Source organism: Bos javanicus, chromosome 4 (genome assembly GCF_032452875.1).
Source record: "Bos javanicus breed banteng chromosome 4, ARS-OSU_banteng_1.0, whole genome shotgun sequence".
Taxonomy (NCBI): domain Eukaryota; kingdom Metazoa; phylum Chordata; class Mammalia; order Artiodactyla; family Bovidae; genus Bos; species Bos javanicus.
In genome coordinates this window covers 97,049,481-97,062,156 of record NC_083871.1, presented here as the reverse complement: position 1 = coordinate 97,062,156, position 12,676 = coordinate 97,049,481, and the positions used below count along the sequence as shown (strand labels likewise).

At 44.6% G+C, this 12,676-nt stretch overlaps 1 protein-coding gene across 2 annotated transcripts in view; it reads left to right on the top strand.

Annotated features, from left to right (window-relative positions):
• The window catches only part of CHCHD3 (coiled-coil-helix-coiled-coil-helix domain containing 3), a 293,291-nt gene extending 281,437 nt beyond the window's left edge, over positions 1 to 11,854 (top strand). For both annotated transcript variants that reach the window (XM_061414735.1, XM_061414734.1), the window contains one exon: positions 11,124 to 11,854. In XM_061414735.1, the coding sequence (XP_061270719.1) occupies positions 11,124 to 11,147 (24 nt within the window). In that variant the 3' untranslated portion in view covers positions 11,148 to 11,854. The remainder of the gene's footprint in view (positions 1 to 11,123) is intronic.
• The last annotated feature ends 822 nt before the right edge of the window (positions 11,855 to 12,676 follow it).

The window sequence follows — 12,676 nt, the reverse complement described above, 5'->3', positions numbered from 1 at the left end:
TTCACGTACCTTACAGGAGAATGGGAGGGAGGGGCAGCGGGAAGCCAGTAGTCCTGGCCCACTAGTGGGCCAAAACGTGCCCAAGTCCCGCTTACACAGTGGGTGTGTAGAACGGGCCTGCTCCCCAGCCTGCACTGCCCTGCTCCCTGGGACCCCCTTCATTGCCCCTCAGTTTATTTGCAGAATGTAGCTGCTTAGCGGGTAGCAATTCTAAGCTTTCCAGCTCTTTCCCAGCCCTGCTGCTATTGACAGAAAGGTACAGAAGCTGGCTAGATTCTTGAACATCCTGTGCTCACCGGAGCGGGAAGTTTATGGGGACTGCTGGAACACTCCACTCTAGTCACAGTGACCTGGGCTTCAGTTTCTCCTTTGGTGAATTAAGGATTTGAGCTCAGTGGTTCACCAAGGCCTCGTAGCTCTTATGTATTCCATGTCTGAGAGCAAGCGGCCAAGCACACCAGTGCCCAGGCTCCTGAGCACCTTCGCAGTGAGAGACACGGGCTCTTTGGCCCAAGCAGCGTCTCTGCTTCGGTGGCTTCCAGCATTCGTGCCTTTACTTCTTAGATTTTGCTGTCAGCCTTGAGCTTCCCCTCTGGAAGGAGAGCCATGCTTCTGATTGGTCCGTGTGTTGACTGGTCCTTCGCTAAAGCAGGTACTCCTGGCAGCCCCGAGGAAGCCAGGGTAGCAGAATGAACTGGGAGGGGGCAAAAAGAGTCTCACAGTTTCTCCAAAGTCAGTGGAGTGAATAATGGTGCTCTCAGCGCTGCCTGGCAGAATGGAGCCCCCCGACTAGTAAGCTGCATTGGAGAAAGCAGGCTACATCCCTCAGCTGGCCCCAGGCTTCTCTGCCCTGGGCTGGCTTCCACCCCATGCACCATGGACCGTGGGTGGTAAGGGATTGTGGAAACAGAGCAGGAAGCCGGCTGAGGAGAGCCAAGGAAAGACCAGACTGGAAATAAAGGCCTGACCCAGGAGAGGCCCATGGGCCAGAGGTGAGCAAGGAGGCTGGAGTCAGATGGTGGAGGCTAGACAGAACTCCTGAACTGGAGCCAAGATTTAAATCAACAAGTGGGTAGTGGGGCGGTGACCAGGCAAGCAGCTCAGCTACAGGAAGGACTGAAATGAGGACATCTTATCAGTGAGTCAGCCCCGCCCTCACTTAGGCCTTTGTGCTTCCGCTGACCTCTTTGAGGAGATCAGAAAGTTATTTGACCTGATAAATGAAGCCAGATCCTAATATGAAGTGACTCTGTTCCAAGACTAGTGTACCTGATTCTTTGTTTTGAAAATATAAGCAACACCCCAGTCTGTGGTTGTCCTCAACATAGAAGACCTCAAGATCAGTGCCTGTAGAGGAATTTGCCATGGCACGACGTGTCGGTGTTCTTGAGAACAGTGGATTTATCTCCCCTTGTACTTGGATTTACACTAGATCAGGGATCGAGGACATACATCCCTGTTATTTGAGTATGAAGAGCACCTGAAACCATATCAGTAGCTTTCACTTTAGAAATCAGAATTCTTGGAAGAAAAACCTAGTGTTCAGAGCAAGTTGTGTTTTATCGTTGTTTTAAGATGAGCTATAAATTACATGCAAATGGTTTCATAGACTCAAGCTGTTAGAGCTCAAAGGACATAGAAATCACATAACCTAATCACATCTCTTAACTTGGAAAAATTAGCGCCCCAAGGGTTTCAGAGGTCTGTAGATGGGACAGAGTCCAAACCAGAATGACTTGATAATGCCAGACTCAGTACGCTGTTCCCTGTAATGTCAGATCACAGACATGGATGATCAGAATCACTGGGGGAATGTCTTTAAAATGCACATGCCTGGTCCATCCCCAAGAATCTGAGGTGGGACCTGAACATCTGAACTCCCAACAGATTCCTCATGTGCCCATGGAGTCTGAGAACCATAGCTCTAGAGCCCCATTGGCCTGAACCACGTGAGAGGTCTTTAGCCTCAGAGATCTTGCCAAGTCTGACTCCCCACTCTCAGGAGAGGCAGAGCTGCCAGTCACAGCCTCCTGGGTCTGAGCCACCAGCAGCAGTCTCATCAGACTGACTAGTTCCGTTCTCAGCCTCAGCAATAAATCAGATGTCTTAGAGGTCAGGAGCCTCTGAAAAAGAAGTGCCTTTCTCCCATCCTCTTGCCCCACTGCAGCTGTGCCTGTGCACTAAGTCGCTTCACTTGTGTCTGACTCTCTGCAACCCCATGGACTGTAGCCCACCAGGCTCCTCTGTCCATGGGATTCTTCAGGCAAGAATACTGGAGTGGATTGCCATGTTCTCCTCCAGGGGATCTTCGAAATCCAGGGGTGGAATCCAAGTCTCATTATGTCACCTGTGTTGGCAGGCGGGTTCTTTACCACCTGGGAAGCCATTGCAGCTAGAGGTGCTGCCAAATGGGGAGCCACATCTGGTTTTCCTGGGCGGGAGGGAGGAAAGGGCACCCAGGCGAGGTAACAGCCCCCTGGCCAGCTCACACTTGTGACTGGACCCTTCCTTGGCTCTGCTGCTCCCAGGTACCCGCTCCCCTCCCCTGACCCACATCAGAGACCCTCTCCTTAGGCTGTTGCTTCCAATGCACACACATGCCCACCTTCAGGGAGCACCAAGATAAACCAGAAAGGTTCACCTCCTGAGAAGGCTTAAAAGGGAGCCTGCTCTTATTGTGTCTGAAGGCTTGTTTATCATCACCACCTAATGACGTTAGTCTTGGGGCTTCCCTCATAGCTCAGCTGGTAAAGAATCCACCTGCAATGTAGGAGACTCCGCTTCGATTCCTGGGTCAGGAAGATCCTCTGGAGAAGGGAAAGGCTACCCGCTCCAGTATTCTTGGGCTTCCCTTTTGGCTCAGCTGGTAAAGAATCCGCCTGCAATGTGGGGGACCTGGGTTCAATCCTTGGGTTGGGAAGATCCCCTGGAGAAGGGAAAGGCTACCCACTCCAGTATTCTGGCCTGGAGACTTCCATGGACTGTATAGTCCACGGGGTCGCAAAGAATTGGATACGACTGAGCGACTTTCATTCACTCACAATGAGGTTTCTTAATCACCTAATGGGCCACTTATCCTGAGGAGGACGCATGGGCATTGAGGAGGGCATTCCCATCCTTCCATGGGACACCCCCTCAGATTTGGAGTCATGTCAAAGCAAATGAAATTCCAAAGTTTAGATTTCCTACTCCAGCCTCTTCTGTCACAGGAGTCCTTTTCTAAAGCACCTTTTGAGAGTAATAGTTGCTTTATGACATTTTCTTAAAAAAAAAAAAAAAATCTGGTTTTAATAGAAGAAATATTACTGTGGTAATAGACTCTTATTTTTCTTAATAGGCACTTCTTTTCTAGTGTTTATGCCTCAAGAGTTAGAAGTGCAGTATGTTAGTGTTTTGTCTGTTATTACAGCAGGTTGTATAAACAGTTAATTACTTGTAACTTAATGTGAATATCACACAGAGAGCATTTGTCATAAGAAGAGATGAAACTAGACCCAGGCATAAAAAAATTAACCTGCATTTCCTCCAAGAAGGAAGAATAAAGAACAGCACTTGCTGGGGGGAAGAGACAGATACTGAAAACAAAATAAGTTAGCTAATCGGATTTTCAGGTGGCCAGGAATAGTACTTGGCACACAGACAAGGCATGCTTTGTGCTTCTCATAAATTGAATTTATTGATTACTTTCTCTTACTTCTCACAGTCTTCTCCTCCTGTCTCTCTCACTCCCTGTTCCTCCTCAGAGCTCCATTCTCTTCCTCTTCCCACTTTTCCTGTCCCTCTGTAGTGAAAACTCAGGTTTGTCAGGACACGTTTCTGTTTCCAGGTAAACCTTTCCCTGGTAAGCCTTCCTTCTTCCATAACCCAGCTTTACTAGGTCTTTTGAAATCCTGGTGAGATTCTGGGTAAGCTCACAGAGACAAGCACTCTGAGTGGTAATCTTTTTTTTTTTTTTCCTGGCTGCACTGGGTCTCTGTTGCTGTGCATTGAACTGGCGTCTCATTGCAGTGGCTTCTCTTGTTGCGGAGCACTGGCTCCAGGGCGCTCGGGCTCAGTTGTAGTGGTGCACAGGCCCACTTGCCCAGCGGCACGTGGAATCTTCCCAGACCAGGGATCGAACCTGTGTCCCCCTGCATTGGCAGGTGGATTCCTAACCACTGGGCCACCAGGAAAGTCTGGTATCTTTTTTTTTTTTTTTTTTTCCATAAAGACCAGGAACAGTACTTTTATTGTCAGGATAGTTGTGAGTAACCCAGGGTTACCGTAATTCCTCTTAAATATATGGAGAGGACCAGTTGCTCACATGCTGCTAGTGGTGGCCCACCCCTCCAAGAAAGCAGTTGATGAGATCACTTTGTAACTAAAATATTTGAGGAAGACCTTTAGATCATCTTAATCAATGGAAATGACATGCGTCCTCTTGTCCCCAGGGGCCCTGCTCCTGTCTGACATGGTGCTTTGCCAGCTTCTTCCTCAGTGGCCGGAATCAGAGAGACTTAGGAAAAGAGCTGTGTTGGGTGCCTGAACCAGTCTCTCCTTTGGGTAATTTACCCAGCTGTTGATAAAGGCGTTTCCGCAGGCCCCACTACGTGAATGATGAGCAAATGCCAGGAATTTCTTTCTCCACATTAAGATTAAGTGTTAGCAGTTCCTTAAATGAAGGAAGCAATTTTTTATAACTTGCAAATCTTTTCCCTCATTCTTTGGGGAATTTCCTATGTTAATTTATGCAGCGTTAAATTTATGCGGAGTTGAAATTCAGCCCAACAGCAGCGACTTAAAAAACCTATACGTGGAAGCTGACTGATACAGACCCTGTCAGGCCTCAGGAGCCCTCCACCCAGAGGTCCTTGCTCCTGGATTGGGACAGGTTTTTATTGCATACTTGTGATACAGTAAAAACACGAAATGTTTTTACCAGTTTGTTCATTGAAAAAAGATTTCAACCTGACATCGTGTCTGTGAATGTCTCTGACAGAAATGAGGTGGTCTTGTACCGCCTCCACCACCCACTGGTGGCAGCCGAGTGCAGTTTGACAGCATGTGTACGTGTAGACCAGCCCTGGACGACACAGCCTCGCCCCCTGTGTCTTCAGGGAGTTGCCTGGGAGTCAGGTGAACGGCCGTGCACTCTTTGAGGATGCAGTTTTTAATACACATAGCAAAGTATTTTGTGACTGGTTACTTCTTTCATGTTTTATATTTGTTCAAAAATGTTCTTTTAGTGTCTTCCTGGTAGACTGGCCCATGATCCTCACACCATCCAAGGCCCAGCTTGTCTCTCTTAAGAGTGTCTGACATTCTTAGCATTACATGACCGGGCTGAAAAATTACCCTTCTGTATTTGGTCAGGGTTACAGGGAGGAGAACAGTAAAAAGGTTCCCTAGACTCTTGCCAATACTTTTAGCAGTTGCTTTCAGTTATATTGTGGTCACTGTGGATCATTTTGTAACATTGGAAAAGAGGTACATGGTCACACGACTGTTGCTATCACTGTGAGACCTGAATTGTAGAATGAGGCACAGCTATGTGGTTTTGAGCAGGCAGGTAACAGATTGTAACCTGCAAAGTGATCATTTTCTTTAGTATCTAAGTGCTCTTGCATAACCTCAGTGTAGATCTCTCTACACTGACTTCCGTTTTGTATTAACAACTAATGTTGTGGCAAGGTTGTCTGTGTATGTGGAGTTTATAGAGCTTCCTGCCTCTATAGTTGGAGAGACTTTCATGGATCAAGTCACAAGGGTGTGAGGATAAATGATAACTGTGGCATTGCCTGGTCTGACTTTTACATGGTAAGTGCTCGATTTTTAAGCTTTCAAACAAATAGAGAGCTCATACTTGAGTGATGGGTTTGAGAGAAGCCTCACGTTCTGGTGTTAATTCTGCAAGACGATTCTCTGCCGAGTGGAGTCTTCCGCTTGATCTGCTTTGTCTTTTCAGTTTTCTCTAGACGCGTCTAGCTTTTCTGATTCACTTCCTCTTTGACTGCATCATTGTTTTTCTGACCATTTCTATATGCGTCCTCTACACACTGCTTAGTCTGCTTTTATATCTTTTGTGCCCTGTGGACATAGGCTTCTTAGAAACCTGCCATCATGGACACTTTAGGATAACCTTTAGGGTACGCTCTTCCCCCTGTGCTCCTATGACCCAGGATGCTTATTTGTCCTCCTCTTCCTTTTCATCCCCTTTATTTCAGCCTCCTTTCTTCATCTCTATCCTTAAATCTTTATCTGTAAAGACCTTTGAGCTCTTTCCCAAGCCTGCAGCTTCCCTCTGGACCTTTCCTTCTGGGATGTCTCATCATCGTCTCAGACCCAAAATTAGAGTCATCTTTCTTATTCCCAAAATGACTCCTCTCACTGACTTGCCTGTGTCTTTTGGTCACACCGCCTTCCTCCCTGTCAGTGAGGAGCCCTCATGCCTGAGGTTCCATCACTGCTTTCTCCCCTTTCCGCTGTCTTTTTATCACTGTTTCTTGCTCCCAGCCTGGCTTCATTTCTAATCTGCCTCCTCTTGGTTTTCCTGCCTCCACACACTTCTCCATTGAAGCCGTTGTGTTAAGGATGTCAGGGTAACCTTTCTAAATGACATTTTCCTGTCAAGAAAAAAAAAAATTGTTGGATTCCCAGGTTTTTTCAGTGGCCAACAAGGACGAATCCCAGCCTAACATTCACAGGGGGCCCTTTTTATACTCTTTTCCTTGGTGCGTCCGGAGAGTCCGTCCTTTCCTCTAGCCGGGCCTGTCTCTCCTTCATTCTTCATCCCATGCATAATGGGCTTGTGCCCTCCTCTGAGTCTTTCCCAGTTCTTCCCCACCTCATCCCCCCACCTCCAGTCCTTCTGTCTGTGTATTCTGTCCATAGTGGAAGGTCATCGGAGGCGCCTTGCTTGATCACTCCAGCTGCAGAGAGTTACCTCTTCTGAAATAGGCAGCACCGCTCTGCTTTTGAACTAATACCTTCTCTGGAAGAGTACACAAAAAACTGGGAAGTAGGAGAAAGGGAAAGTGACTTTGTCCTGTGTACTCTTTGTTCCTGAGTCTTACGCTGTGTACACGTATCATTTATTCAGGAAAAGAAAATGTTAATGTATTTAGCAAATTATTTTTAAAAATAGCAAGTTATTACTCTCTATTATGCCTCTTTCCTCATATCACCTAACTCAGTATAATGAGTGCCTAGTAGGAGCTCAGTTAAGAAGTTGGATACGTGAATAAGTGGCTGGAAGTGTGAGGGATGGAAGGAAGAAGGCATGAACAAATCAGAGGCAATATTGGGCCTGACCCAGCCTCTTCCTCTTGATTAATTTCAAAACTAAAGGAGAAAGGATTCTTCAAAACTAAAGAGTTTTGTCTTCTTGTGAAGTGAAGTGACGTCACTCAGTCGTGTCCGACTCTTTGCGACCCCATGGACTGCAGCCTACCAGGCTCCTCCGTCCATGGGATTTTCCAGGCAAGAGTACTGGAGTGGGGTGCCGTTGCCTTCTCCACAAAACCTAGCCAGGCCTAATTCCATGGCCCCAGCCCTTGCCCTCGGCAATGGTTTACATCCTGAAGTGTGGCTTCTCTCTGGATCCTAGCAAATCCACCTCTTATCGCTTTGTCTCTCAATGAATTTTTGCAATGAGACATCAGAGCCTGAGTTTCATTAGTTTTGGCCGGGCTTGAGTCCCGGGAGAGAGCTGAAGGACAGGAGGAAAAAGCAGTGGGAAAAATGTGCCAAGGAATCCCCTTCATAGCCGGCTGGAAAATTTGTTAAATATCTGACCAGTGCTCGCAGTTTCATTGGTCTGATCCTTGGCACAGAGAAGAGAAAGGACAGAAGAACCCGCACCGGCTTGTGTAATAGCTACTGGGGCTCAGCAGATAGTGCCTTTGGGACATGCTGAGGAGTAGCCTCTCCAGAGTCCCTCAGTGTGCCCCTGCCGCCCGCCTGTTCGCGGGAGGTTCAAGGAAACAAGAAACGAGAGATTGTAAAGGTCCCTCCAGCCATAGGAGCGAGGACCTCTTACCTTAACCGGAGGTCTTCTGGAATCTGAGACTGGGCCGCGTGAGCTTTCTGCTGAGTTCGGTTTTCGCTGTCCCGGTTTCCAGTACGATGGGCCTTCCCCCGCGCTGGGTTTCTTTGCCTTCCGCTTCTAGCACGGGAGCTTCCCTGAGTTGGGCTCCTGCTGTGCTTGGTGTCCTAAAAAATAGAGACAGTTTATCTCCAGGCCCAGCTAGTTAGAGTTTTAATCTGATCATTAAGAACTTTTGTGTGTTTGTTTAGGATTTTGTATGTAGAAAATCTTAAAAACCCAACCAAGAAAACTGTTAGAATTGATCAACAAATTCAATAAAGTTGCAGAATACAAAATTAACATACAAAAATCAGTAGTGTTTCTATACACTAACAGTGAATTTTCTAAAAAAGAAATTGATCCCATCTATCCCTTGTGGGTTAGCTGGTAAACAATCCGCCTGCAATACAAGAGACCTGAATTCAATCCCTGGGTTGGGAAAATCCCCTGGAGAAGGGAAAGGCTACCCACTCCAATATTCTGCCCTGGAGAATTCCATGGACTGTATAGTCCTTGGGGACACAGAGAGTCAGACACGACTGAGCAACTTTCACTTCACTTCATAGTAACATTAAAAAACAATACAATGCTTAGGAATATTTTTAACCAAGGAGATCAGAGATCTCTCCTCTGAAAGCTATAAGACATTGATGAAAGGGATCAAAGAAGATACAAATAAATGGAAAGGTATTCACTGATTGGAAGAATTAATGCTTCTAAAATGGCGATACTAACAAATGTCATCTATAGTTTTTTTGCAGTCCATATCAAGATTCCAATGGTATTTTTTAATATAAAAATAGGGGGGGGAAAGAGAGGGAAAAAAAACACACTTCTAAAAATTTTTGGAACCACAATAGACCATGAATAGCCAAAGGAATCCTGAGAAAGAAGAGCAAAGCAGGAGGTGTCATATCTCCTGATCTCAAACTATACTCTGGAGCTATAATAATTAAAACAGTATGGTGCTATCTATGGTATAGACACATAGACCAGTGAAACAGAATTGAGAGCCCAGAATTAAACCCAAGCACATACAGTCAAATAATGTTTGACAAGGGAGCCAAGAATGTTCAGTGGAGAAAGTCTCTTCAATAAATGGTACTGGGAAAATTGGATATTCATATGTCAAGGAATAAAAACTAGACCCCTGTCATATACCACTCACAAATATTAACTCAAAATTGATTAAAGACTGAAGTAAAAGAAAACATGAACCTCTCAAAAGAAAACATAGGATAAAAAGCTCCATAACATCAGTGTTGATAATTAGTGTTTGGAAATTGTACCTAAAGTACAAGCAACAAAATATACAAGTGGGACTCCATCAAACTAAAAAGCTTGTGTACAACAAAAGAAGCCAACAAAGTGAAAAAACAACCTAGAGAATGGGAAAGAAATATTTGCAAACCATGTTTCTGATTAGGGTTTAATATCCTATGTATATAAAGAATTCATGCAACTCAGAAGCAAAGAAAAAGATCCAATTAAAAAATGGACAAAGGATCTTAATAGACATTTTTTCAAAGATATATGAATGGCCAACAGATATATGAAAAGATATTCAATATCACTAGTCATCAGGGAAATGCAGATTAAAATTACAATGAGATATTACCTCATACCTGTTAGAATGGCCATCATCAAAGAAACAGGAGATAACAAACACTGCATAAATGTGGAGAAAAGGGAACCCTTGTGCACTATTGGTGGGATTATTAAATTGGTGTAGTAACTATGGAAAACAGTATGGAGGATTCTAAGAAATTAAAAACAGAACTGGTATATCATCCAACAATTCTGCTTCTGGGAATATATCCAAAGGAAAAAAACCCACGAAGTTGAAAAATACATCTGCTTGTTCATAGTGGGATTATTTATAATGGTCAAAACATGGAAACAACCTGTTTCTATCAGTAGATAATGGATAAAGAAGTTGTGATGCAGTCGAATATTATTCAGCTATCAAAAAACCCAAGGAAATCCTACTATTTGCTGCAGTGTGGGTGGATGTTGAAGGCATTATGCTAAGGGTAATAAATTTGACAAAGAAAGACAAGTCTGTATGATCTCACTTATATGTCATATCTATAGCAAAAAACAAAACACCAAGCTTGTAGAAAAAGACAAGATTTCTGGTTACAAGAGGTGGCAGGTGTGGGGGGATGTGGCATGGTGGAGGTATTGGAGGAAGGTGGTCAGAGGCACAAACTTCCAGTTATAAGATAAATAAGTACTAGAAATGAGTAACACTGCATTATGAAATAGGAAAGTTGTTAAGGAAGTGAATCTTAGAGTTCTCGGTACAAGGATAATTTGTGTCTTTTATTTTTATTGTATCTATATTAGATAATGGACATTAAACCTATTGTGACAATCATTTCAGAATATATATAAATCAAACCATAATGCTGTATACCTTAAACCTGTACAGTGATGCGTGTCAATTAATTCTCAATAAAGCTGGGGAAAAAAGAATTCTTCCTGTGTGCTGTTCCTCACACCCACCCACACAGATAACTAAATAGAATGTAGGGGCCGTTTCTGAAATGTGGGAATACTTAGATGTGTGTAGCTCCAGCCAGCATTGTGAGTTCATGAACAGCTGCACCCTGCCTCAAGTGAGCAGAAGTTTAAGGGACCAGATCTTGACCTTAACTGAGAGATGCCCTCTCTGCCCCACTTCACCCCACCCCTTGCCCCGTTGCAATAGCTTTCTCCCAGTCCATGCCACCAGAAAGCCCCCACACATCCCCAGGTGTCCAGCGTAGTGAGACAGCAGCCACGCTCCCCCCTGTACCCTTACTCACAGGCCAGGCCGGGGTCACCCTTAGGGTTCAGTTGGATATGGTGGGGGAGGGCTTATGTGGAGATTATTCGTGATTCCGTAGTGGTGTTCATTAGAGGTAGTCATATTTCGAGACTAGGAAGCATATGCCTTGCTGTACATGTTTTTGAGGTGGGTCTTTGAAAAGCAACACAACAGTACCAAGTAGTTCCTGCCCATTTCTGGCCCCCTCCTTCTGATGCTAAATCTTACGTTTTCTTTCTCTTGCAGAGCACACTTGAGAAGGGAGGATAAAATCAACTTTTAGAAGAAGGACAATTCCTTCAACATTAATTCCAGAGGTGGAACATTTCTTTTTTCCTAGTGAGAAAGCAACCCATTTAAAGAGAAGATCATTAGAGAGAAACATCGGAGAGCAAATTCAGCAGAAGCGTATCTCGGTTTGATCAGGAGCAGTTTGAAAAGCCAAGGCCTAGATCAGGGATCATCCGTCAAGGACATGCCGCGGTGTTAATAAACCCCATTTATGATAATTACAAAGAAAGGCAGCCCTCTCCACCTTGTGTACTTTCTATTCTACTTCCTCTTCTAACCAGGCTCCATCGTTTGGTGAACCTGGGCTCCCACAGAGCCAGGGCTTGGAATCAAGGGCTGAGGTCACTGGAGTGGGGAGAAGAGAAGGCCAGATTTCCTCCATCTCCGGCCAGCAGTGCTGGCGGAATTGGCTGCGCTGTGGCATGTCAGGCTTCTCCCTTTTCCTTTTCTGCCTTGACTATCTAAAAGCTACTTTATTTTAACTTATTATGGTGATCATGTATGTAAGAAGACAAAAAGAGAAAGTGTACCTCTTTTACTGGAATAATGTTTCTGATTACAAGTGAAATAAGGCATTTTTTTATAAACATAAAGGCAACCTGGCTTCTGCAACCTCTCCTCTATCATGAAAACCGACATCTTTACTTCACTCACTATCAATAATAAATATATTTTCTGACAAAGACTGTCATAGTCTGGGGCTTTGTGTGTTTTTTGTTTTTCTTTTTTTGCCGGGTTAAATGGTTATCCTTATGGGAATTGAGTTGACTTATAATGTTATTAATTTGCATTTGTGTGGTACCTTTCCTCTAAAAAGCTGAAACACATTTTGTAGAACCTCAGACAGGCAAAGTTATAATTTGCCTCCCGGGGAGGTAGGATTCAGTAAGATCCTTACCAATTGCACAAACCTTCCTTTCTTTGCGATGACCAAAGCCACCCTGCCTGGAGCAACCACTAGTTCCTGGGTTAGGCACTTCTGACCCTGCAATACTAGAAAAATGTTAAAAGGAAAAAGAAAAATTAACCCTGAGAGCCTGTTCTCTTTCTGATTTTATCTAAACTTCCTGATTTTAACTCTCACTTTCCTACCAGCAAATTGGTGTTTCAGCACTGGAAGTTGGAAATGAGCATCCATGCCAAATGGAAAGATCTTTCTGGAAAATAAATGAAGGGAAAACCAGTGCTCTATGATGTCATTATCTTTGGACATTAGAATTTAAGCATTCAAGCTCCGGAGTAGGGTGCATCTGTGTTCAGATTGTAGCTCTGCTACCTACCACCTGGGGGACCTAGCTAAGCTGCCCCACCTAAGCCTGAGATTCCTCAACTGTAAATCGAGGGGAAATGCAGGAACCTGCTTTGTAGGCTTATGGTGAAGAGTCAAGATGCTTTCCACATCCATTCGGGCAGGTCCATTGTTAGATATGTGATGATGATAAACGTATTTGGAGTTGGGGGCATGGAAAGAACATCCACATACCTTTTAGAGAAAGTTGGGATGCACC